General features: G+C 40.9%; 1 protein-coding gene across 2 annotated transcripts in view; it reads left to right on the forward strand.

Moving 5' to 3' along the window:
- Positions 1-1,542: 1,542 nt before the first annotated feature.
- LOC148025097 (inner membrane protein PPF-1, chloroplastic-like) overlaps positions 1,543-25,154 on the forward strand; it is a 29,066-nt gene continuing 5,454 nt past the window's right edge. Inside the window, exons 1-8 of one of the 2 annotated variants that reach the window (XM_087694807.1) lie at positions 1,543-2,068; positions 13,334-13,444; positions 14,513-14,587; positions 15,636-15,696; positions 15,796-15,869; positions 16,134-16,238; positions 16,339-16,446; positions 16,555-16,658. In XM_087694807.1, the coding sequence (XP_087550933.1) occupies positions 1,685-2,068; positions 13,334-13,444; positions 14,513-14,587; positions 15,636-15,696; positions 15,796-15,869; positions 16,134-16,238; positions 16,339-16,446; positions 16,555-16,658 (1,022 nt within the window). In that variant the 5' untranslated portion in view covers positions 1,543-1,684. The remainder of the gene's footprint in view (positions 2,069-13,333; positions 13,445-14,512; positions 14,588-15,635; positions 15,697-15,795; positions 15,870-16,133; positions 16,239-16,338; positions 16,447-16,554; positions 16,659-25,154) is intronic. The other variant, XM_087694806.1, reaches the window with a different exon arrangement.

Genomic DNA, 25,154 nt, shown 5'->3' on the forward strand with positions numbered 1-25,154 from the left:
CTTTTGCTACCATCAACAACTCTGACAGATTGTTCTAAGAAATTTGTTCCCATAGTGGATCTACTTTGTAAAAACCCTTGCCAAAGATATAAAGTCTCAAACTTTAACTTGACTAGGTTGCCTATGAGCTAGTCTCCCAAACCATGTTATCCTGTAGGGGGGGCAAAAAGCCAACAAGTGCAGGGACTCATCATTTGAGGGGGGGTGTTGAGAAATAACAAATGATGTATGCTCCAGGAAGAGATGTCCTGAATCTCATATGCATAGTGAGGAGAGTGGAGAAGCTAAAAAGCTATAAAGACATGTACTTGATTCACTTTTCAATACAATGCTATTTTGTATTTTGTACTTCATTCTGTGTCTCTATCGTGGTTAGCTCAAGATTGTGTTTATGAGTCCAAGCCTACATCTTGGAACCTAATTCACTTGAGCAATAATTTGTCCTCTTGTCTATGTCACTAAGAGTATTGTTATTGACTTCCGTCTTCCATAATCAATGCTATGCTATAGATCCGTGTTTTGTAACAAGTTAGGCATGGTATCATTTTGGTGCTTTAGGCATTATTGACCTATAGCCAAAATAAAGATATAGTATAGATATATAAGCACGAAGGTAAAGAGAGAAACAAAGTAAACTAATAAAATAGAAATAAATAGAATAGTAGCTTGCAAGCAAACTATTGTCCAACAAATGATGAAGTGCCTGATCACACATAGGTGAAAAGAAAACATCATTTATGAATATTTCCCAACCCCTTCTTGCAAATGCTATAGTTTCCCTTGCTTCTCGTGGGGGAGGTGAGACATACCAAAAACAAAAGGTGTTTGCTTTCTTTCTTTTCCTCTTCTCATTTTAAAAAATTAATGTAAAAAATGGTATTTATACCATCATATAGATGTGATAGGGAAATAAGTTTCACATAGACTCTAGTTCAGCTAAGAGACCATATTCTACTTTGTAAGCATTTTGAGGGTTTTGAAACGAGCAATTGATTCTTTAGAGTAACCAATTAGGAGTTTATTAGGAGGCAGCTTGAGGAGTTTCAATAGTAGGACTCTATTCCTAATTTTCCATAAATCAAGGATTATTACCGTTTTGTTAACATTCCAAATTGCTAGTGAAGTGGGATCTAAACTAGAGGAGTCACATCTCTTTATCTTCTTCACCTTCTACCCCTTGATATTCATCAACAAGAAAGCTCATGTTGTGAAAATTTGTTGGCAAGTAATCATTCCTTCTTGCTATGTTTCTTCCCTAACAATGAGAGCACGAGCACAAACAAATATATTCAAGGTTATGAGTAGTATTATTCCCACTTGATGGAGAGAGATCATTCCAAGTAATCATGCTTACTTTTTGTGATCATGAGAGAAATTTAGAATAATGGGAGGCCAAGCATCAGCATTACTTCATAATGAAAATAATAATAATAGGGTAAATTTATATTGTGAGATTTTTAACAGGGTCACACGTTGAGAGGCCATGTGTGCTTGATTTGTTGTATAGAAGTACCAAGCAAAAACACACACACACACCCCCCCCCCCCTCTCTCTCTCTCTCTCTCTCTCTCGTGCCTGTGTATCTATAGGACTCTGTGTGTGTGTGTCTGTCAGTGTGTGCGTGTGGTTTTTGAGAGAACGACAAACGCACTCGGCTTGAGAGAGGGGAGAGGAAGCGGCAGTTATGGCGACCTCTCTCTCCACTCACTGCCCCGCCCCCAATCCCTACACCAGACCCTCCCTGCCTTGCCCTTCGTCCAGCTCTTCGTTCCATTCGTGCTTTCGGCCCCTGCCATTCGGCGGTAGGGGAAGAAACCAATACAGCAGCAGGCGCCCCGCAGCAGGCCTCATCCGTGCGAGCTTCGAGCAATTCGACAACGTGGAGACGGCCGGCTCAGCCATATCTCAGACGTTTTCGGACCTCCTAGCCAGAGCGGAGGGGCTGCTTTACACATTGGCAGATGCGGCCGTCTCGACAGATGCAGCCCCAGCTGCGGCCGACACTGTCCAGAAGCAAAGTCGCGATTGGCTTAGCGGCCTCACAGATGTGCTGGAGTCTTTCCTGAAGGTATTATCCATGTCCGCCTTTGCCACTCTGCACATACGTTTGCGGTGAATGCTCCGAGCCATCTTGTAGTGAGGTGCACCTAATTTTAAATTTAGTAGACATCAGCCAATCACATGAGGTGCACCTAAACTTAAATTTAGTAGACCCCAGCCAATCACCTCCAGTCAGAAACCTTGGAGGATTAGAATGGCAAATGGTGATAAGGTTGCGTGGAGCATTAACTTATCGTCTTTCTCACCGATTTCTGCTAAATGTACAAAATGCTATTGATTTTCTCTGGTGTAGCCTTTTGATACCTTCTGGACAACCAGTAACATTTAGTCATGGTGTTGTTCGAAAAATCACGAAGTCTAGGATAGGTTTCAGACTAGTAAAGTGGAAGAAGGTTTATTTAAACATAAAGAATTGGTCAATGAGAATAAGATTTTTTAAAAATTATCTAGCATCTGAAAATAAATACATATCACGACACAATCAATTTGTTATTTGATTGCAAGACCAAATTGGAAGCTAGCTCTAAGTAATACTGTGTATCCTGTGTAATTAGGCTTTATAGGTTACTTGGAGTAACATTCAAGATGTAAGTGATCACACTATAGTTTTAACGATAACAAAAGATAGTCCTCCATGCCATTTCTTTGAGAATGAGTAATGGAAGAAGAAGAACACAACTCTTGACAATGGTGGAAGAGAGTCTACAAGATCTCGAATGAATGAATGAATGGGCAACAGAATTCAGAACTCAAGACATGAGATGTATTGTACAAACCACATAGGTGAACTATGATGGCACATGTTATGAACAATAGTATCTCTAGTTCCCTACTGTTCAAGTGGATGTGATTCGATACAACAAGAGTGGAGTGAAGTAAATATGGATTATAGGATGAGACGGGAGACAAATAGGCTAGCCCTAAATGAGTTGTTGTATTGGGTGACTAAGTTAAGTTGTGCAAAAATATCATTTGTTGGAGTGATCAAATCCCAAGTAGTTGACACTCGAATTCATAGAACGTGAGCATCATTGGATGTGAAATCACTTGCTATACGAAATTGAAATATTTATTAGGGAGCTTGTTCATGAAGAATGTAACCTGGTCGTTAAGGGTCTTAGGAGCCCCTACGGTGGAGAACTCGGCGAGTAATCGTTGATATTCAGCTGACTTAAGCTTAAGGTCATCCTGGTTTGTGATACTAAATTCTTGGAGCTCATAGTTGAGATTTATATGATGAGTTCTATCTTGAGTTGCATAATAGTGAGTCAAATGCTCCCATTGCTCCAATACAAGGTCAAAATACTGAAATTGAGAATGAAACTATGGGAATTGTCTTTGCATCAACTCAACAATGGTAGAGATGTTTCTAGCCTTACAAGAAGGGACCACCTTGTATGGAACAAGGCGAGGGTTTGGGTGGGATTCTAGTCCTTGCACATTGTCCACAAGCTCTGTGATTAAAGGACAAGGAGTCATTGGGGTGTTCATGGCTGCAAAGCAAAATGGACAGAGCTTATGAAAGAGTTTTGTGACTTTGAGATTCACTATAGAAAGTATGCAAGTAATATGGTTGCTGATGTTTTGAGTCAAATTGCTGAAGTTAATGTCTGATCCCTCTCTAAAATCTCGATTCTCTCTATATACCCTCTATTCTCTATATAAGGATATGCCCGTACTCGATCTCAGGGGGTGGCTCCATGTTGACCAAGGGACGAAGAAGATCCACCGTGTAATCTGAGAATACCACTTGAAAGGAGACCTTTGAAGATAGTCAGGAGACTGGATGAGCTGTGGAACGCGAAACGCAACCTCGAGAGAGAAGCCACTACCTTTATGACTCCATGCCGGAAGAAATACGAAGGTCTAGTCACCAAATTGCCCTTGAAGATCCAAGGGCCCCGATCTAAGTAGGTCCTCTAGATCTTGGGTATGAGTAGAGGAAATGATTGCTCAAAGAAGAGCCACTCCTCGAAAGTGAAAGGTGGTGGTGTGTGAAGAACTTCATGGCACATAGGGTCCCTCTCTGAATTAGAAGGAGTAAAAGTGGGAGCCCCCTCTGAAGCCGAAGAAGAACTGGAAGGAAATGATTGCTCAAAGGAGAGCCACTTCTCGAAAGTGAAAGGTGGTGGTGTGTGAAGAACTTCATGGCACATAGGGTCCCTCTCTGAATTAGAAGGAGTAGAAGTAGGAGCTCCCTCTGAAGTCGAAGAATTGGAAGCCCCCTCTGAGGGTGAAGTAAGAAAATCCCCCTCTGAATTTGAGTCTGAGAGAGAAAGGGAATCCAACCACTCATGGCGTAGGGACTGCAAAGCATCTAATGACGAAGGAAGTGCCACTGGTCGTGCTAAAGAAGGTATATGGGGCTCGGAAGAAGCCGGAAAGCACCCAGAAGTGGCCTCTCGAACTTGAGTGGAAGAGAGTGGAGAAGGAGGAGGCTTAAGATGAGCCAAGGGTGGGGAATAGTTGCGGGCTCTTAGGAGAGTGGACTGTGGAGGAGATGTGGGCCGTGGATGCCATTGTACCCAGAAGTGGGTGGGGGAAACCTCCGCGTAGTGGGGTGGTCTCTAAGAGAGCCTATCTCTTCATTAGGTCTTAGAGCTTCCGTGTGCTCGAAAGGACTTAGTGCGCGTTGGTTGCAGCTTATTGCCTTGAGCATAATACTCTGATGGCGGATGCAAAACGATCTCTGTGGCCTAGAAAGGAGAGGTGGCATAGGAAGTGCCAGGTGGAAGACGCATATACTCCATCTCCCAATGCGTAGTGGAAATGATAGAGAAATCATACGTTGATGCCGAACCCACCACCGGTCTTTGTGTTCTCTAACGAGGAGGATCTTTGTGGCCCTTTGAGCACCTCCGGCTCTGATACCATGTCGTGGCCAGAGAGAGAGTAGGGTTTGCGAGGGAAAACACAGTGTGTATGGTAAACACTGAGAGAGAAAAGAAACACAAAAGATGATCAAAGATGAATCATGATGATGAAGTATATTTGATACAAGGGTGCCACAGCACAAAGGAAACCCTGGAGTGCAGGAAGATTGCCAAAGAAGCCTCTGAGTCTCCAAATGCAGGATGAGGAGGTGTCGCCTCGAGTAGGGAGATTGCCGTCAACGGGTGAGGAGCCTCTGAATTTGCAAACACAAGGATGAAGAGTGGTACCTACGAGTAGGGAGGCAACTGATGAAGCCTTCGTCTACAAATGCAAGCGTGATGAGGTGACGCCAGCTGCTAGGAGTGACGCTAGGTGGTGAGGATGAGTCAGATGCTGAAAACACAGATGAAGACAACCTTGGTAGTGAAATGCCAGCTGTGGAGTGATGTCTAAAGGGTGGGAAGCAGCTAGGAACCAAATGCAAGGTGCGATTGCTTTTGATGAAGGTGATGCGTGTTGGAGAGAGATGACAAATGGTGAGGACCCTTCCTGGTAGTGAAACGCAAGAAGATGGAGCTACCAGAAGGGTGGAGGATGACACCGGATAGGGTGGATGCTGACGCGAAGAGAGTGTGGACTCCAAATGCAAGGTGTAGGAGCACATAAGATGTTGTTGCCAACAATGGAGGATGGATGCCAGCCGCGAAGAGTAGCACGCTGGCACCATAAACACAACCAACTAGAGATGAAGGCTCGCGCCAGGAGTGTGGAGATGGTGGTAGGAGAGGAGAGAGAGGATGGAAGAAGTGAGTGTCAGAAGACTGATGAAGAGAGAGTGCAAGTGACGGACTGAAGGATCAGCTGCAAGGAATGAATGAGAGAGTGGCCTATAAATAGGCACAGTCAGTCTTGGGTGGTGCCCCTTTTTGGGGCTGCAAACCCTAAACACAAAACACAAAAACGCAAAAATGCAAATTGCGGGTGAAGGGTTTCTCAACACACCGGCGGAGTATATGTTCTATCCCCAGGCACTTGTGCCACCTCTCTGTTTTGGGCCACAGAGTGTTTTTTGCATCAGCTTTCAAAATTTTATGCTCAAGGCAATAGGATCCATCCAATGCGCACTAAGCCCTTTCGAGCTACAGTATGATTGACGTACCATGGCCTCCTCGTGACCACTATAATGTGCTACGCAGGTTGCTTGTACTTCTTCTAGGGTTTTAGGAATGCCATCTCGATAACATGTGGTTCTATAGTTCGCTCCTTCAAGAGAGAGAGTGGTTGTTCAATACCTTTCATTACTTTGGCTCTGCAGTTCACTCCATTGAGAGAGACTAATTGTTGCCGTTGCCCTTGGCTTAACGTGAGCCTCATCTTTCCCCACCCTCGACTACTTAGGTTCAAGAGGTCACCTCTGGGAGTTCTTCGCCATCTTCAATACCCCAAATACCAATGACAGCTTCCACACCCTGGTGTTAGGCTACAAGCTTGTGTTTGCACTCTTGGTGGATCTCCTCCATCAGACATCATCTCTCACATACTTGCCGTCATCTTGGGAGTTGTGTTTGGTAGATTCTGACCACTGGTGTCATCACAGAGAATATTGGTGTTTGCTTTTGTAGCCTGTCATCATTCCTCTCATGTGGCGTTAGCATCCACACTCTTGGTGTCACCATTTGGGCTATCATCATCAGTGTTTGGCAGCTCACACATCTTTGGCATTTGCATTTTGCAGCTAGGCCATCTCCTCGGTATCTAAGGACTGCAGTTTGCTCCCTCGATAGCTGGTGATCATCTTTCTCATCCCTGACAGCATTAGAGGATTGTGCTTTGCTCCCTTGATAGTTGTCGTTCACCTTCTAGTGATCACTTCGATAGCCCATTGCTCGGAGGACTGTGTTCGCTCCCTTCACCATGCAAATTCCCTATAGGTGTTGCCACCTGATTCAAATAAGACCATGCAATTATGTTTCGAGCTTTGGCTGCGCTGTATAAGCCTTTTTTATCATAGCATGATTCATTGTTGTACACACTGTGTTTCTCCCTGCAAACCCTAGTGTCTCTCTAGTCTCTTTGTCATTTTTTGACATATGTTGTGTGCATATGTCTCCTGTAGAAAATTTAATTTGGAGCATTATCTTCCTTAGATTAACTTTGCTTATAACAATGCTAAACATTCAACAATTGGTTATAGCCCATTTATGCTTATGTATGGTTATGAGCCAAAATCATCGATTGCCATAGAGCTTAGGGGGGTGAAAATGCATTATCTTCCTTAGATGAAAATCTAATTTGGAGCATTATCTTCCTTAGATTAACTTTGCTTATAACAATGCTAAACATTCAACAATTGGTTATAGCCCATTTATGCTTATGTATGGTTATGAGCCAAAATCATCGATTACCATAGAGCTTAGGAGGGTGAAAATGCAGTCGATAGCGGAGTTTTCGCATGATATGCAAGAGATATTGATGATTGCTAGGAAAAGCATTAAAACAACCTAGGATCATACTTGACTTATGCTAAACAACATTGTACTCCTCGAGAGCTCCAAGAGGGCATTTGCGTTTTTCTTAAAGTCCTAAAGGAATTCAATTTAGGGATTACAAAGCAAGTGCTATAAACTGTCTTCAAGGCACTCTAGTGCTTTCCAAATTATTAAGAAGATAAGCAAGCGTATCCAATGAGCTGGATTTACCTTAGGAAATTTGAGTCCATTGTGTGTTCCACGTTAGTTGTTTGAAAAAACGATTGGGACAAGGTGAATTGATTGTTCCCATTGAGGAAGTTCAGAGGCTTGAGGGATACTGCTCGATATGTTCCACTCAAACCCGAATTGGTTCTTGACCTTAGGATTAAATGACCCTATCAGATTGTTTATCCCGAGTATTTGGTCAAGTGGAAAAGTTGCTTGGAGGGGGAGGCTACTTGGGAATTGGTACATTTGTTGAAGAGTTGTTTTCGTCTCTGTCCCTGATGATATTGCTAAGGACAACAATAATGCATAAGGGGAAAAGTGTCATGTCCTTATACATCCGGATGTGTGCTAATTGCATTGGTCACAACGGTCATGAAGTGACTTAGTGCGAATGAACCAAGGGCACTTCAGGGTTAGGGTAGCTGAGTCCAATTTATAGGACTCAAGGCTTTGTTGTGCACATTCATTGTGTGATCAACACTCTTGTTGGACTCTTGGCTTGAGGGCCAACACATCCATATACCGGGATGGTGTGGGTTGGTGGTATAGGATGCCAACCCTTGGGATGTGGTCGTGACTAGGAGTGTTGCTAGCTCGTAGGTTCGAGGGTGAGCCCGTTTGGCTCTATGGTTGGGAGGTGAGTCCTATGCCGAGTCTCTTGTATTCATGGATTTGGCTTGTGTCCTGTCTCTTGTGCAGGTTGGATCCTTGGGGGACGTCAGACCATCCTTACTTGGGTCTTTGCACGGAGGGCTCTGGAGACTGAAGTGTATGAGATGGACAGTGTGTTGTACTCTGAAGGATCTCGAAATGCAGCAAACAGCTTCAGAATATGTCTGGCAGCAGCAAACATAGTCCATTGAGTGGCTGGATTAGTGTCGGTGGTTGAAAAAAGGCAGAAACCTGCAAACATAGGCTGATATGCTGATGTGGCAGGCTGGCAGCAGGTGGAAGCCACAAAATGCAGCCTGATCTGATGGCAGCAGCAGTAAAAGCAGCCTCTGGGGCTGTCATGGCAGACTGGCAGGTGATAATCTGTGGTAAACGCAGGCAGTCAGGTAGATAGCAGCAGTAAATGCAGCATTTCCTGGAATGGAATAGATAGAAAACAGGTTGTCAGAAATAGGATAGGGCTGGAGAGCAGTCGCTAGGTGATGGAGAGGGCAGGGCAGCAGGTGCCAAATGACGACAGTAGTGGACAACTTGAATTGTGACATTCTCCGCAAACGGGGTGTGGACAGCAAAGATAAGGTACGTGCGAATTGCTAAAATGAGATTAGGCTGAGTGGTGGGTAGTTTGTCTATTTGTAGATGGACGTGCCCTCCCAAATTAGGATTTGGCTTATGAGACATATTTTTTCTAGGATCGCATTTATTTTTCATAAAAGTTTGGTAATTCTGAGTTTTGGGTCTCTTATTAGGAGCTAATTAAGAGAGAATGCATTTTTAGCTTAACACTCAGTAGGAGAGGATGGAAATTCTTGCGTGAGAGTGACCCTTGGGGCATGGGACAGCACATTAAAGTAGAGGATGGGTATCCCTTGTTGAGTTAAAAATGCATTAGGTTCACTTAAATAGCCCCAAAACATACTTAATTGAGAAAGAAATCTTGTTTATTTAAAAAGAAGTGTGTTCCTAGAGAGTGTCTGTATCCCATAAGCCCAAACCCACTTGGGAGAGCCCAAACTTTCTATAAATAGGTATGTTGCCCTCCATTCAGCCTTAATCTCGTTTTTGTAGGTTTCAGGTGTTTTTAGCTTGCTGCCCACACCTTGTTTGCAGAGGACATTGCAGTCCAAGCTGTCCATTGGAGTCTTTACTCATTTGGCGCTTGTTTCCAACCCCCTCTCATCAGTTTGCTGCTGTTTCCAGCTAGGCAACTGCTGCTGCCTATCATCCAATTGTTGTACAGCCTGCCACGTCAGCATACTGCTGCGTTTGCAAGCCTCAGTTGCCACCTTGTAGATTTTCTCTCCTCTAGCTGTCGCCATTATGTTGTTAGCTAGTCGTCGTTGTTTTCTCTCTTGCATATTTCGTCTGCTTTTTTCTCTCTCCTCATCTACATTTTTAGTATTTCTCTCTCCTGCACTGCTGTTTGCATTAGATCCAACCTTCATTGGTTGCGTTTGCCGGTGTTTGATATTTGGAGGCTAGGTTGTTGCGATTCTGGATTCGTTCAAAGCATGAGACACTCTCTAGCTCATTACCCTTGCCTTGATCCTTGAGATACAAGAGTTTGAGGTATAGTATTCATTCATTGCATAGTGTGTTTGCTGCATGAGCATGGTATATTCAATGAAAAAAAACCAACGAACTTTTTTTAACAACAAAGATTCATATCATTTCATTCATTCTTTGTGTTCAGTGTCTCTGAGTTACCCTAACCCTAACGGTGTTTTTCTATTAGTCTGTGCTTTGTCGTATAGTGTTATTTGCGTTTCTGTGTTAGGGTATTTTCTTCACATCCTTGCGTTTGAGAGATCAATAGAATGGGTGATAAAACCATCATTCCTCCTCAGATAGGGTGGTAAATAACCTGATTAAGCACTATTTACAGCAATTAACAAATTCACAAAACTGAAATGCACACTTTACCATATAATCTTGGACATTGGACACCCTGTTGGCCCCAAAACTGGCGCCCCTTTTGGTGTTTATTTGACTTAATTGAAGAAGTTAATGTACAATGGGATTCTCCTAACCCCTTTCGGTATTCCAACTCCCCTTGTTGTCCAAAATGACCAGCAAGTCTTCAATTCTGATTTGCCCCTTGATTCGGGCAATCAATTGGCCTTCATCTACTTTGATGGAGATGGAAAATTCCCCAAATTTAATGATTTGCTGGTCCCTCCACTTGAATAGGCTAAAAACAACTTCAGCCTTGTTGAATCCAAGTCTTGGAGCTTCCAATTTTTGGCACGCCTTTCGAGGTTGTTGGTTAACCCTAATTTTTGTTGCAGATTAGGGTTTACAACAGAGAAATCTGAAATTTCTTAGGCTGTGGTGATCTGAATAGTGTAATCTTTGGAGCAAGGCTGTAGAAAGGCCGAGAGATGAGAGAGAATGTTGAGGAGAGAGAAAATTCAGACTTTCTTCACGAAGAACTGAAGAAAAGTTGTCATTTACTGCTGTTGCACTATCTCAACAACTTGTAGATGCAAAGAGTTGAAGAAAATCAGTCATTTACTGCTGTTGCCTTGTCTCAATAGCACGTAGATGCTGTCACCTGTTGTTGATTAGTCTTCTCTTATCCCCGGTTGCCTCAGAAGGTCCTTCAATGGCTGCAAATCAGACCGGTAGCATCTTCTCCCTCTCTCTTGCAGACTGAATCCACTCAAATGCCTCTCTGCAACCTCTAAAGACGTTTTTCAGTCTTGCATGGGCATTTTTGACAAGTGGCAGTTTTTCCAAATGGTTTTTCTAGCATTATCCATATTTAATATTAAATTTCAGTTTGTAAATATTGAAAATTAATCTTATAATTATTTCAGTGCCTTGAAAATTGGCTAGGCAACTTCCATTCTTGAGTGTCTTTATGCTATCTTTGACCATCAGATTAGCATTAGGTATCATTAAATGTCACTTCTCTAGTGTCACCAATTGACACTTATGGCCAAATGAATGACCTAGGCCAACAACTAGCACTAGATACCACCAAGTATGTGTGTGGCATAACTTACAACAACTTTTGCCTTTGACATCTCGTGATTTCCTTGGGTCTTGGGCTCGTAAATTTACTCTAACCCTAGTTACACCTCACATGTGCAACATGTACTTAACCATGTGGTTAAAAATTAATCCACATGTTAACTGAGTAGCAACATGTGGCGTTGAAAAAGAAAGAGTGCTAGGAATAGAAACGAATGACCTTAATCTTAGTGTGGTTGATGTAATTGTGGAAATTAATCCTAAGTTGTTGAAAGTAGAACAAAAAAAAAATCTAAAATTTGATATGCATATGAAAAACCTAAGTATTCACAATAAGAGGGAGGGATGGGAAGGATTTGAGAATAATGATTGCCAACTCCATGCTTAAATAAAATAGAGAATACAATGTCAAGTATACTTGTGGATGTATGTTTGTGTCTAGAGCCTCCTCCATTGAAATTTACATATTCAAACTTGTCATTATCTAGGTTTTGCATACCAAAAGGAAAATAAGGGAGGATTTTGATTCATGTGACTGAAAAGGGTATATGCACTTGGCATTGAGCTGGGTTGAGATGAAGAAGATGCATCGCTAGTCGCCCCAAATGTAGAATGTTCTTCTTGATTGGTGAGGTGGCCGACGTTTCAATGTGTAATGCATCTCTTTTAGCTTAACAAATGATAGTTGACATCTCAATTTTCCACTTGTGGTACATTGTGATGCACTCTTGCAGTTCATCCACAACACTATGATTCAATCTCCATCTTTGGACTTCTTGCATTCCTTTCTTTCTTCACACAATCATGTGTTGGGACCACCTAGTCAATGGGCTAAGTTGATATATAATGTTGATGGATCTGCTTTCATGGACCTTGGCATCAATGGGGGTGCTTCCATGTGGGATGTTGATGGTGCATTGGCATGTTGGCGCTGCCCTATGCATATATATATATATATATATATATATATATATATATATGCCAATCTAGTGGTGAAGGGTTGTTTCAAAATTCACACTATGTGGAGTTATTGCATTTCTTTCTATTTGTCAAATTTTCTCTCTTCTCAACTTGTGTTTGCACTGTTGCTCTTTTTATCTAGCTGTGGTGGTGGTCATAGGGATAACAGTCCATTTCAGATGTATGGTCCCAATCACATCAATCAAATGCCTCCCAGCATTCATTCCTGATTAGGAGCACCTTTCCTCCATTCGGTAACAATTACTTATAGGGACTTGGTTGGTGCTCCCATGGAGGATGATCCTTTGAGAAAGCAGCTATTTCTGTGAATTGATCAGTCGTGGATTATTTTTGTCTATTTGTCTTTTTAAATTTTTGAGGCATTTGTGAGGCATTTAAGTTTGGTTCTTTGCTCCTGTTCCTTTATTTACACTTGTGTCTTGAGTATTTTTTGTCCATTTCTTTAGTATTTGTGAGCATTTTTGGTATAATCTGTCCCGTTGAGTTGCTTTGGTACTAGCTTCAAGATTGTGTTGACAAGGGATGCAGAGTTCTCTTGCATCTTTGCATTACTGCTCGAGGAGCAGCACCATATATCTCTATTCTTGATTTACTTCTTTGGCTTCAGCAAGTTTAAGATTGGGAAGTAGAGTTTTCCACTGTCTTGGGATTCTTGCTGGTGATTTCATATTCTCTTGCATCAATAGGTTTATCATGGTTGTTCTGCTCCTTCCATTACACAGTATACTTATGTGCCAAGGTTCATCCTTTTCAGCCATAGAATAGCAGTGCTGGACTTTTTCACGTACATGTTGTTGGATCTGTCCTTTCAAACTTTAGTTTGTTAGAGAGCTGCAAATGGTAGAATGTTTTTTGAAGAATGCAAAACTGTGCAGACAACCATATGTATTTTGTTGTTGTTTTTGTTCTTTAATAAAGGAAATGGTACTTCAATGCACATTCAATATACTGATGTAGTGTACAATGTAGCAAGCTTTAGCTGGTTAACTGACTGTTAAAACCTTTGTTTGTTCAGAAAGCTGCTAGTCGTTTTTTTCAAATTTTGACATTCTTAATCTGTCCATGTGCAGGTCTTGAAGGCGGGTTTTGAAGCTTTGCATGTGCCCTATTCATATGGATTTGCTATAATTTTGCTGACAATTATTGTAAAAGCAGCTACATTCCCTTTGACAAAGCAACAAGTATGTATACTGTTCCATGTTGGTATTGGCATTAATTCATTCTGATGGCATTGAGTAGAAGTCCCTTAGTCTAGTGAGAAGATCTATTATTGAAGGGAAAAATTATAGCAACTTATTGGGAAAAATAAGTTTAACTTGCATTGCAATCATAAGTCAGATGAGGAGGATGATGGCACTGAGACAAGGCTTCATAGGCAGAGGTTTCCTAGAAGACTGGCTTGAAACCTCCATCTAGTAGCTTTGATGATTCAAATGCCTCTCCCTGTAGGATGCTTCTCTTTGGCTATCTATGTGGGATGCTCAGTTGAAATAAATTTTTAATGAATCGGGTTTTCACTTGGTCAGGCAGGGACAGAGCTTATCACTCAGCAGGGGCAAAATGTTGTGAACAGTACACATTCTTGACCAATGAGGATATATGCCAGTAGAGGTTAGGGAACAGCATTGTCTCCTTTCGCAAGGCATAGGGAAGACCTGCATTATTCCCTTACTGAGAGGGCCTAGAGAGATGAGATTTAGGTGCTTCATCCAGTTAGCCTAGGATGTATGTAGACGTTCTTAAATCTCAGCATCAACATTATAGCTGTGAGCTACAGTAGAGGTGAAAGAGGCTCCAGCTGGCTTGTATTGAGACATGAACAAAGCTATTACTTTGGGCTTTGAGTCTTAAGAGATGACAAACAAGTTTCTGAAGTATGCATTTGTGCATTTGTGGGTTTGTTGATTGTAGGTTTAGCATGTGCATATAAACATGACCTTTCTTGGTAGCAAACACACCAGCTCTATTTATTTTACGCTCTTGAATCCTGGTCCGCTATATTTATGTGTCTGATTGTGTTGGGTTTTGGCGAATTTGTACGATCAAGGACTCTTAAGCTTTAATGACTTAAAACATTCTGTCTTGTCATAACCTTGCCATTTTTGAACTGGACTTTAAAGATTTAGTTTTCCAGAGCCTTTCCTTTGCCATTTTTTTCTTTCTTGTTCGTTTTTCTGGGGGAACCTGCATTCCCCTCCCGTTTTACGTTCCATGCCTATAAAATGGTACTTACCTATTTATGTTTACAGGTCGAATCGACATTGGCAATGCAAAATCTCTCTCCAAAAATCAAGGCAATCCAGCAGCGATATGCTGGAGATCAGGTCTTACTTGCCCTTCCTGTTTTTTAAATGTATTGGATCAAAGTAGATTGTGACATATCTGAAGGTCGACAAATTTTTTTTCCAACGTCAAGCATGTGATTTCATTAGAGCTCTTTTGTAGCAAAAGTGTTCGAAAAAGGATGCAGAATTTGATGCACGTTTTGACCTATCTTGAAAGATGTTAACTTTTTGACCTTTAGTGTTGAAGTACCTGGAATGGTCCTTCTGTGAGAGTTGAGACTTGGAAGAAATAAGGTTGTATGGTAACGAGGAGCTATGACATAGGCAAATGGTTGCTCAAGTTCAAAGGCACTTTCTCTCTCGTCAAAAAGTGTATGAGGGTGTTGGGTATTCACTAGAATATATTCCAACAAACTTAGAGATGAAGGTTGAGCAGGGTTCGAATGCTTATGTTTGCAGGCTTTTTGTGTGTTTTGAAAGAGCAAGTCAATTCAGTTTTTAAACTTATTGAACATATTGGTTGGTTACAAGTATTGATAATCATATCGATACTTGTTGATATGATTAAACTTATTGAACATATTAAACTTATTGAACATATTGGTTGGTTACAAGTATTGATAATCATATCACTGAAAGAGCAAGTCAATTCAGTTTTTAAACTTATTGAACATATTGGTTGGTTACAAGTATTGATAATCATATCACTGAAAGAGCAAGTCAATTCAGTTTTTAAACTTATTGAACATATTGGTTGGTCACAAGTATTGATAATCATATCAATACTTGTTGATATGATTAAACTTATTGAGCATATTAAACTTATTGAACATATTGGTTGGTTACAAGTATTGATAATCATATCACTGAAGCAAGGGCCTTCTTTCAATGTGCTTTGAGTGGTTTTCAATCTTGTACTCTTATCCAGCAAGGTGTCATTTCTTTTTTTAGCAGCCTGTAATTCCTTACTGGTCTTGATTATATTTTAAGATTAGTACAACTGCACAAAGTCTTATTATACTACTTGAGTTGGTACTGTTGTTTCTGAGTCCACTGGGCTCTTCTTATATGTAGTGCATGTTTTCAGGAAAGAATACAATTGGAAACGGCCTGTCTTTACAAGCAAGCTGGTGTCAATCCATTAGCAGGTAGTTGGCCGTTCCTTCTTGTCAATATGAACTTCCCATGTACATTTTGGGTTTTGCCAATCTGATCGTTGCTATGATGCATTTTGTGGCTTTTGGCAGGCTGCTTGCCAACATTGGCCACTATCCCTGTTTGGATAGGGCTCTATCGAGCTCTTTCTAATGTTGCTAATGAAGTGAGTATATATCAGTTGTACTCGAATGCCATTTTCCATGATTTTTAAAAAAATGTATCGTGTTGTTCACAAGTGTGCTAGGAAGGGACATGGTCTAATATTTCTGCATAATGGTGTCCATGATGTTATTATCAGGAAACGAGCTATTGTTTGGTTGACTTTCTTGTCTCTTTGTCAGATGCTCTTGTCTTTTTATCTTCAGTAGTTCAGCTTCTGCATGTGCATACAGGCTTTATCTTTATACTTTGGGGGTGACTTTGGCAGGGGCTCCTGACAGAAGGATTCTTTTGGATTCCATCTCTAGCTGGGCCTACAACAATAGCCGCCCGTCAAAGTGGAAGTGGTATCTCATGGCTTTTCCCCTTCGTTGTAAGTTTGTATTGGGACTAAGTGAATACAATCATGATGCTAGGTTTTAGCTTTGTTTTTGGTTTTTTGGTTATCAAGTCTGGATGTATTATCTGTGTAGGATGGTCATCCTCCCTTAGGTTGGAGTGATACTGCTGCTTACCTGGTGCTGCCAATTTTGCTGATAGTCTCTCAGTATGTATCAATGCAAATTATGCAAACTCCACAGGTATTAATTGATGATGCTTCTTCTTTCATCTTTTGGTGGCTTTTCATGTATCAGGTTGTTACTGGAAAATGCAGTACACCATTAATTGAGATTTTTTCTGTTTTACAGTCAAATGATCCAAGTCAGAAGAACACTCAAGTCATTTTAAAGTTTCTTCCTTTGATGATAGGCTACTTTTCACTTTCAGTGCCATCGGGTCTAAGTCTTTACTGGTAATTATGTCCAACCTAGTGGACTGCCTGAGAATGTATAAAGCAATATTTGGCTCTCTCTTAATACCAAATGCATGTGCTTCTGTTCACTACACCTTTAGAAGAAGAGAAAATGACTTAAAAAATAAATATGAACCGAATAATTTAATCATTTGTCAGCTCTGAAAGCTCTAGCATATATAAATGTGCTCCTGAAACCTAGTCAAAGCTTGACTCTCTGGAAAAGATCATTTATGTGGAAGTATGCAGGTCTGGCAGTGGGTGTAATCCAAAAGAGTCATGGACTAGTAGCCTGGCCTTCTAACATAGACACTTATTAGAGAGGTCTTAGACCCTTGGAGAATTCCTTTTCTAAACACTATTATTTTATTGTTCTTTGGAGCTGCCATAGCATTGCAAACTGCTCACTTTCAAAACTTGCAATTTATTCATGTCAATTTGTAGCAACTTACTGCTCCTGCTCATGAAGCTCTCCACAATTAAGAGTTGCAATATTGTGAATTGACATCATGAATATTTGACTGTTGAAAATAACATTTTCTTAGTATATCCAAAAGTCGATCAGTGGTTGCTAACAAGGTAGGATTTTCTTAATGGCCTTTTTATTGAGAGAGAGAGAGAGAGAGAGAGAGAGAGAGAGAGAGAGAGAGAGAGCACTCGTTCAGTTATGAAAAAAAAAGAACACTTGTTCAAACTCTTGATCTAGTCCCGGCATGCTCCTTGCACTCCTTTTATATCTGTTGAATTCGTTTTGTCTGGCCCCTGCACGATGGCCTAGAGCCACCGTGCATTTGTAATCTTGTAATCTTGTGTTCTTTTTTCGTAATTAATACAATTACCTAATATGGAAAAAACAGAGAGAGCACAAGACAATATATATATATATATATATATATATATATATATATATATATATATATATATATATATAGAGAGAGAGAGAGAGAGAGAGAGAGAGAGAGAGAGAGAGAGAGAGAGTATTTAAAAAAAAAGTACGGAAAAAAAGTGTCTTTTTGGCAGCAATGTGAAAGTTCCAAGGATCTCCATGCTCTAGAGAGACAAAGTCCCAGAACTTAGTGGAGTTTTTGAGGCAAGTGAAGTTAGAGGTAACCTTTCCATATGCTTCTAGGTGAAGTTTTGATATTGTTTCACCTATGATGGATGCTATGGATGGAGGAGGGTGACTTGGTAGATCATCCTCAATGTTGCACTTTACCTTGATGCATCTCAGCTTGAGCCGGATGAGACTTAGTCAGGTTCTGCAAAGCAAGGGTCTAGAGCATTGCCCGATGCTCAAGGGGGAGGTAGCACTTCCACTCCTCCAGTGATGGACATCTCTTGTGTATAGTGGATCTTAGATGCATTCAACGTGCATTGAGGGTATTGTGCTGGTAGTATGTCTTTCATGAGGTCACTATTTAGTGTATTAGTCACTTCAATTGGTATGAAAATGGGTATGGTTTTCATTGTAGCTCTAAAACTATACATTTGTACTAGTGTGCATTAGTTTGCATCAATTTATGATTATTAGAGATTGATTATCGGTTGCTGGTCTTTAGTGGATGATCATTAGCTTTCAGCGGTATCTAGCTGGTTTTTTGGACAGCAGCATGTTTTATGAATGCCATTGATAATTCAGCCATGGGCTATGCTCAGTTTATGCTTTGCTATGGTTATTTGGCTAGAACAATTTGGACATGCTGATGAGAAATGCATTATATGGGTTTCTGACAGTAGTATTGGATTCTTTATGAGTCTTATGTTTTATGTATACTGGTTGGAAATTTTCAGCAAGTGTTTGGCATTGACATGGTTAAGTAGTAGTGGCCAATGTTGTTTTTACTACGAGGCCTTTTGAAAAATTCTAGTGCAGTATGTTTTGTTTAGGTGCATTGCAGTGCAATTGACAATGATTGCAAGGATTTCAAGGGGGTGGTCCACGAGGATGTGAAATTTTAATGCTTGCTTAGCATTTGATTAAAAGTTCATCAAATGTGCAAATTTATCTTGCACATGTGAGGTGCAAATCAATTATTTCACAGTATGGGACCCTAGATCTCGAGATATCAGTTGGTGCCAAAGACAAAAGTCGTAACAAGTTATGTGTGTTAGGTACTAGGAGATATCTAGTGTAAGATTTGGGCCTAGACCAATTTATTGGCCACTAATGCTAGTGGTGACATTAGAGACTAGGCATTAATTAATTAATGCCAATCTAGGGTTCAATAATTTCCAAGGAACACTTAGATAAATTGTCTTAGTGAATTTAATTATTGGTTGGTGAAATAAATTTTTTTGAATACTAAAATAATTATTACATTATTCTTTAGAATTAATATTCTAAAATTTAAGCTAGCTAGCTAGATAATGCTAAAAATTGGGATTAGAAGGCTGTTGCTGGGCAAAGAGAGCGTCATTTTAGCCTTGTGCTAGCGCGCGCGCACGCAAAAAAAAAAAAAAAAAAAAAGACGACTATTGTTGTTGTAATAGTTGATAGGCCATTTTCAACCAGCAAGAGACTCTCCACGAGCTGGTGACATACTCAAAAGAGACTACATTAGTAGGTGACATCAGTTTGAGGGTTGTTTCAACTAGGCAACATCATATTTAGGGTGTTCCATCAATGGAGAAAGCTTTCATGATTGTCTTGATAGGGCAGCAGTAGATTTCTTTCATTTTCTCGTTATGGAAGTTTGAATTTTCTCTTTTCAACATTCTTTCTCATTTTCTAGTCATCTCTCAAGCTATCTTACCAAATTCTAGCCATTTGAGTCATTAGAGGTGGAGATTTTAATCAATCTTTGATGTAAATCCTAATTGACAGAAGAACCCTAATTTACAATAGAAATTACGATTGGACAGCTACCTTTGAATGCATGCTCAAAATTGAGAGTATAGGACTTGAATTTCAGTAGCTAAAATAAAAAAAATTTAGGGAGATTCAAGAGGCTAGCTAGGCAAGATCAAATTTGGGGTTAATTTTGTCTCAGAAAAAGCAAGGTGAAGGCCAATCCTTGAGCAAACCAAGGGGCAAATTGGTTTGAAGACTTGCCGGTCATTTATGATAGCAAGAGGCACTTGGATTAGTGAACGAAATTAGTGAATCTTAGTTTTACTCTATTCATTTCCAATTGAAAATAAAGAAATAATGCAAGGGGTATGAGTTTTAGGGCTGACAAGTTGTCCATTGTCCAAGATCAAAGTGGTATAGCTTTGTCTTTGGCAAGCTTTTCGTTTGTTTTAGTCATTTATGGTTACTAATTCAAACCATAAGTGCAACTTGCAGTCAAGTATGTTTGGATTAATAAATTGAGAAGCCTATGTCAGAATAATAGATATGCTTTTATACCATGTCAGAATATGCGACGAGGCAGAGAGTCGGTAGGGTTTGTGGGGAGAAACCTAGAGTGTGTAGGACAAACACTGAGAGGATAAAGAACTCGAAAAACAAGATGATGAAGCATTAAATCATGCTATGTGAAGAAAGGTTGATACAGTGGAGCCAAAGCTCACAAGTGAACAGCATTGTCTTGTTTGAATCATGTGGCAACACATTCGGGAATCTTCACTATGAAGAGAGCGAAACACAGTCCTTTGGGCAATGGGATATTGAAGTGATCATTGGAAGATAAAGGATAACTGTCGAGGGAGGAGAACACAGTTCTCAGATGCCATCAGGGATGAAGAAGATCATTACCAGCTGTTGAGGGAGTGAAGTGCAGTCCTCAGATGCTGGAAGTGGGCCAGGCTACAAGATATAGTAGTAGAACACTGTAGTAGAATGGGACAATAGAACACAATAGTAGAGCACCTCAGTAAAAGGCAAGAGTAGAACACAATGGTAGAATGGTGCAATAAAACATAGTAATAGAATGTTGCTATAGAACGCTAAGTGGAGACAGATGTAGAAGCCACGAACCATAATGTCCTCGCGAGGTGTGAACGGTAGTGGAGAAGATGGAGAAAGAAGAGAAGAATGTGGAAGAGAGTGATAAAGTGTTAGAACGAATGAATGTTGGGATGGTGGTGTGTAAAAAAATGGGAGAGGTGGCTTATATATAGGCCCTGGTTGTCTAGGGTGGTACAACACCACTGTGTGGGCATCCATTGAAAAATGCCTAGAATGAGGGCGGCAACCCCTTTTAGGATTGTAAGTGTGAAACCCTAACTGAAGTGAGCAAATGAAGAAGGGGTTTCTCAACAACCCCTCTGAGGCCCAAAAAGGGATGAAGAAAGAGAAGTGAAGAGAGGTAAGGAGAAGATGTAGAGGACTCAAGAGATCCAAGATTTCCACTTGAAAGGTAGCTTGTAGTAAGAAACAGTAGACATGATGCACTGTAGAAGTTGACTCCACCTTGGCAGAGAAGCCACTTGTCACAGGGAGGTGAAATTTCTTCGAGATGGTTTAATCTTGCCGATAACATTTGATTATTATTAATCAAATGTGCAAGATTGTTTAGCACATGGTTGCACATGGTTGCACATGGCAATTATTTCATGGTAACAAGCCAAGGACCTCGAGGATGGAGTGGGTGTCAAAGGTAAAAGTTGTGAGAAGGTATCAAGAGGAGAAATGACTGCTCGAAGACACCCATCCCCAAAGAGTCAATGGTGGGTGAAGAACTTTATGATGAGTAGGTACCCCCTTTGAGGGTGGATATGTAGGGGTCCCCTCTAAGGTCGAAGAAGTAGTAGGAGCCCGCACAGAGGGCAAAGAAAGAACATCCCCCTTTGAATCACGAAAGCATAGCTTGATGAGTGATAATAATGGAATGTTGAATAACGAAGATGGATTGTGCTCCTCCATTGGTCTAATGTATCCTATCCAATAACTCAACCTTGGAAATAAGATTGGTGTTGGGATATAAAGGCCCGATAACGTGCATGTACTATAAGAGTTATGGCATAAGAGATTAGGCCATATGAGCCAAAAAGGACTTGATGTTCTTACCTCTCTGAAGAGGGTTGATGGAAAAGGCTCTAAACTTGATTTTTGTAATGAGTGTCAGTTTGGAAAGCAAATAAAAAATTACTTTTACTCTGGTGTCTCTCGTAAGTCCAATGTCTTGGACTTAGTGCATTTTGATGTATGTAGTATGCCCGTGAAATCATTGGGTGGTGCTGCATATTTTGTCTCCTTTATTGATGATTGTTCCAAGAAGATTTGGGTGTACTTGCTGAAAAAGAAAAGTGAAGTGTTTGCTGTTTTTAAAACTTTTCATGCATTTGTGACCACTCAGATAGATAGAAAGCTGAAATGCTTGAGAACTGATAATGGGGGTGAGTTCACATCGACTGAATTCAAGTCATTTTGTGACTTACATGGTATTAAGAGGGAGCTTACAGCCCCTTACAGTCCTTCAAATGGGGCGGCTGAAAGATATAACAAGACTTTATGTGAAAGAGTGTGGAACATGCTGTCCACTACCAATCTCCCTCGTGCATTTTGGGGAGAGGCACTCAAAACCGTGGTTCACATTTGCAACCGCTCTCCAAATAGGTCCTTAAATAATGGCATCCCTGAGGAGGTTTGGTCTGGCAAATCGACCTCATATGACCATTTACGTATATTTGGCTGTGATGCTTTTGTACATGTTAGGGATGAGTTGAGGAACAAACTTGACCCAAAATCCACCAAAGGCATTTTCATGGGCTATGATGATGAGGGTGAATTTGGCTACAGAGTGTGGTTACCTCAGTCCAAGAAAATTATTCGCAGCCGCAATGTTGTGTTTTATGAGGCAAAATTGCTGAAAAGGCTCTTTAGCCTCTAATGAAGATCTGAAAAAGGTGAAATTTCAGAGTTTACAACCACCCATAACTTCAGAAAATGAGCCTCAAGGTGCTGTACCACAGGCTGAAACTGATGATCAGCGGGTTACTTTTGAGCCAGATGATGATGGATAGCAAATAGAAGCACAAGGAGGTCATGGACAGCAAGATAGGCTTGCTGATTATGAAAATGCAGGTGCTGGAAATGAAAATGAAGGTGTTGTACAACATGAACAGGATGTTGAAAATGGTTTACAGCAGCAAATAAATGTTGAAAATAATATACCTCCTGATGTAGACCCAATTCCTGACAATGTTGATCATTGGGTACGCAGATCTACATGTGTAAGAAGGCAACCACATAGGTTTGACCCCTCCTTGCATTATGTGATGCTTACAGATGAGGGTGAGCCTCTTACATACAAAGAGGCCAAGTCATGTGAGTTCAGCAGTAAGTGGGAGCTAGCTATGCAGGAAGAGATTAAATCTCTATATGCAAATGATACTTGGGATCTTGTGTCATTACCAAGGGAAGGAAGCCACTTCCAAACAAATGGGTGTACAAAGTCAAGACAATTGATGGGAAACCCAAGTACAAGGCAAGGCTAGTTGCCAAAGGTTATGCACAAAAGGAAGGGATTGACTTCCAAGAGGTCTTCTCACCTGTTGTGAAGATGACCACTTTACGTGTGCTTTTTGCTCTTACTGCTGTTTTGGATTTAGAGCTGTATCAAATGGATGTAAAAACAACTTTCTTGCATGGTGACATTGATGAGGAAATTTACATGAAACAGCTAGAGGGCTTTGTAGTTCCTGGAAAAGAACAGATGGTGTGTAAGCTAAAATGCAGCCTGTATGGGCTGAAGCAAGCACCACGGCAGTGGTACAAAAAGTTTGATACTTTTATGCTATCTCACGAGTTTACACGTAGCCATGTAGGTCATTGCTTGTACATGAAAAAGGATACAAATGGCAGCCCCATAATACTTGTTTTGTATGTGGATGATATGTTACTAGCTGGGAAAAGAAAGACTAGCTTGGATGCTCTAAAAAATCAGCTGAAATCAGCTTTCTCCATGAAAGATTTGGGGAATGTAGAGCATATTTTGGGCATGAGGATTCGTATAGATAGAATGCAGAAATTGCTGTTTTTATCTCAAGAAAAGTACATTGGAAAGGTACTTGACAGATTTAACATGGCTGAAGCTAAACCTTTTGGGGTACCCTTACCTCCTTATCTCAAGCTTAGCAAAGCCAACAGTCCGAAGCAAATGCTATGAAGGGAGTTCCTTATGCATCAGCTTGTGGCTCTCTTATGTATGCTATGGTTGCTATTCGTCCAGACATTGCTCATGCAGTGGGAGTTGTTAGCAGTTTTATGTCAAATCCTGGCAAAGCACATTGGGAGACTGTCAAGTGTATTTTTCGATACCTTAAGGGTACACAAAGGAAAAGTATTTGCTATGGGCAAGGTGCACTTAGTTTGCAGGGTTATTGTGATGCAGACATGACAGGTGACTTGGACACTCGTAGGCCCACCAGCGGGTATGTCTTTACAGTTGTTGGTGGGGCTGTTTCTTGGTGTTCCTGTTGAGAAATAGACAAATGATGTATGCTCCAAGAGGAGCTGTCCTGAATCCCATATGCACAGTGAGGAGAGTGGAACAACTCAAAGCCTATAAAGCATTGTACTTGACTATGAAATGAAACAATATCATGATGCTTTGTACTTTCAGTTAAGTGTCTGTCATTGTCAATTCTACACAAGATTGTGTTTATGAGTCCAAGCTAATCTATCTTGGAACCTAATTCACTTGTGTAATAGTTTATCTCTACTTGTCCATGTCATTATGAACTTGGTCTTCATCTTTGATCCACCATAGCTTGTGTCATGTCCTAGATTTGCATCATTTAACATGGTATCACAGCCCAGTTGGGCATGACACAGCTCATACTCTGAATCTCTAGTCTCCCTTCACCTCTGGTAATCTCTAACCAGCCCACATTCAGCTCATACCTTCAGTGTCAACTTCAAATCTCAGTTGGACCTTGTGGCAGCCATAGCCAGACTGCACCTACCCACCTTGGAGCACTTGGATCTCTCTCTACGGGCCATATCTTCAAGTGAATCCTTCTGGAAGTATCTTCCCTTGCTCCGGGCGCTTCAGCCTATCACATCGGACAGCAACATTAGCATCCACAGCAGGCAGCATTGCGCGATTTCCAGAAACGGCGCAGTCTGAAACTGCGTGACGGTTCGTACAGCTGCACGCACAACACGCAGCGCAATCGACGCAGCAACCATAGGGCTTTTGTAGCCCATGACATAAGCTTCATGGCCATGTAAAAATTTCTGAGAATGATCAAGTGTGTAATGCACACAGACCAAAAAACCAGGCTGCTACAGAAACCCTAATCCAGGAAGCCATATCCAGAAAGTTGGAAGCTTGGAAACCTTATTCCTCTTTCTCATTACCATCATCAATAGTGATTTTGATCACTGAGGAATACTCTCTGAAGCTCATTACTAGTCTGGAAGTGTCCAAGGAAGCTCAGAAGCCACCCACGAAGTTTCTAAGAGGAAGCAGATCAAGTACCGACTAGTATCCATTAACACTCAACTAGTGTCAATTTGACACTGATTCTCTTGTGTCTCTTGACACATTAAAATACAGTTTTTTGCTGGTTAACTGAAGATTAGCAACATGGCAGAGCTTGAGCAAA

The sequence above is a fragment of the Lygodium microphyllum genome, chromosome 15 (assembly GCF_053477565.2).
Source record: "Lygodium microphyllum isolate KBCC chromosome 15, Lygodium_microphyllum_v1.1.10, whole genome shotgun sequence".
NCBI classification, from domain to species: domain Eukaryota; kingdom Viridiplantae; phylum Streptophyta; class Polypodiopsida; order Schizaeales; family Lygodiaceae; genus Lygodium; species Lygodium microphyllum.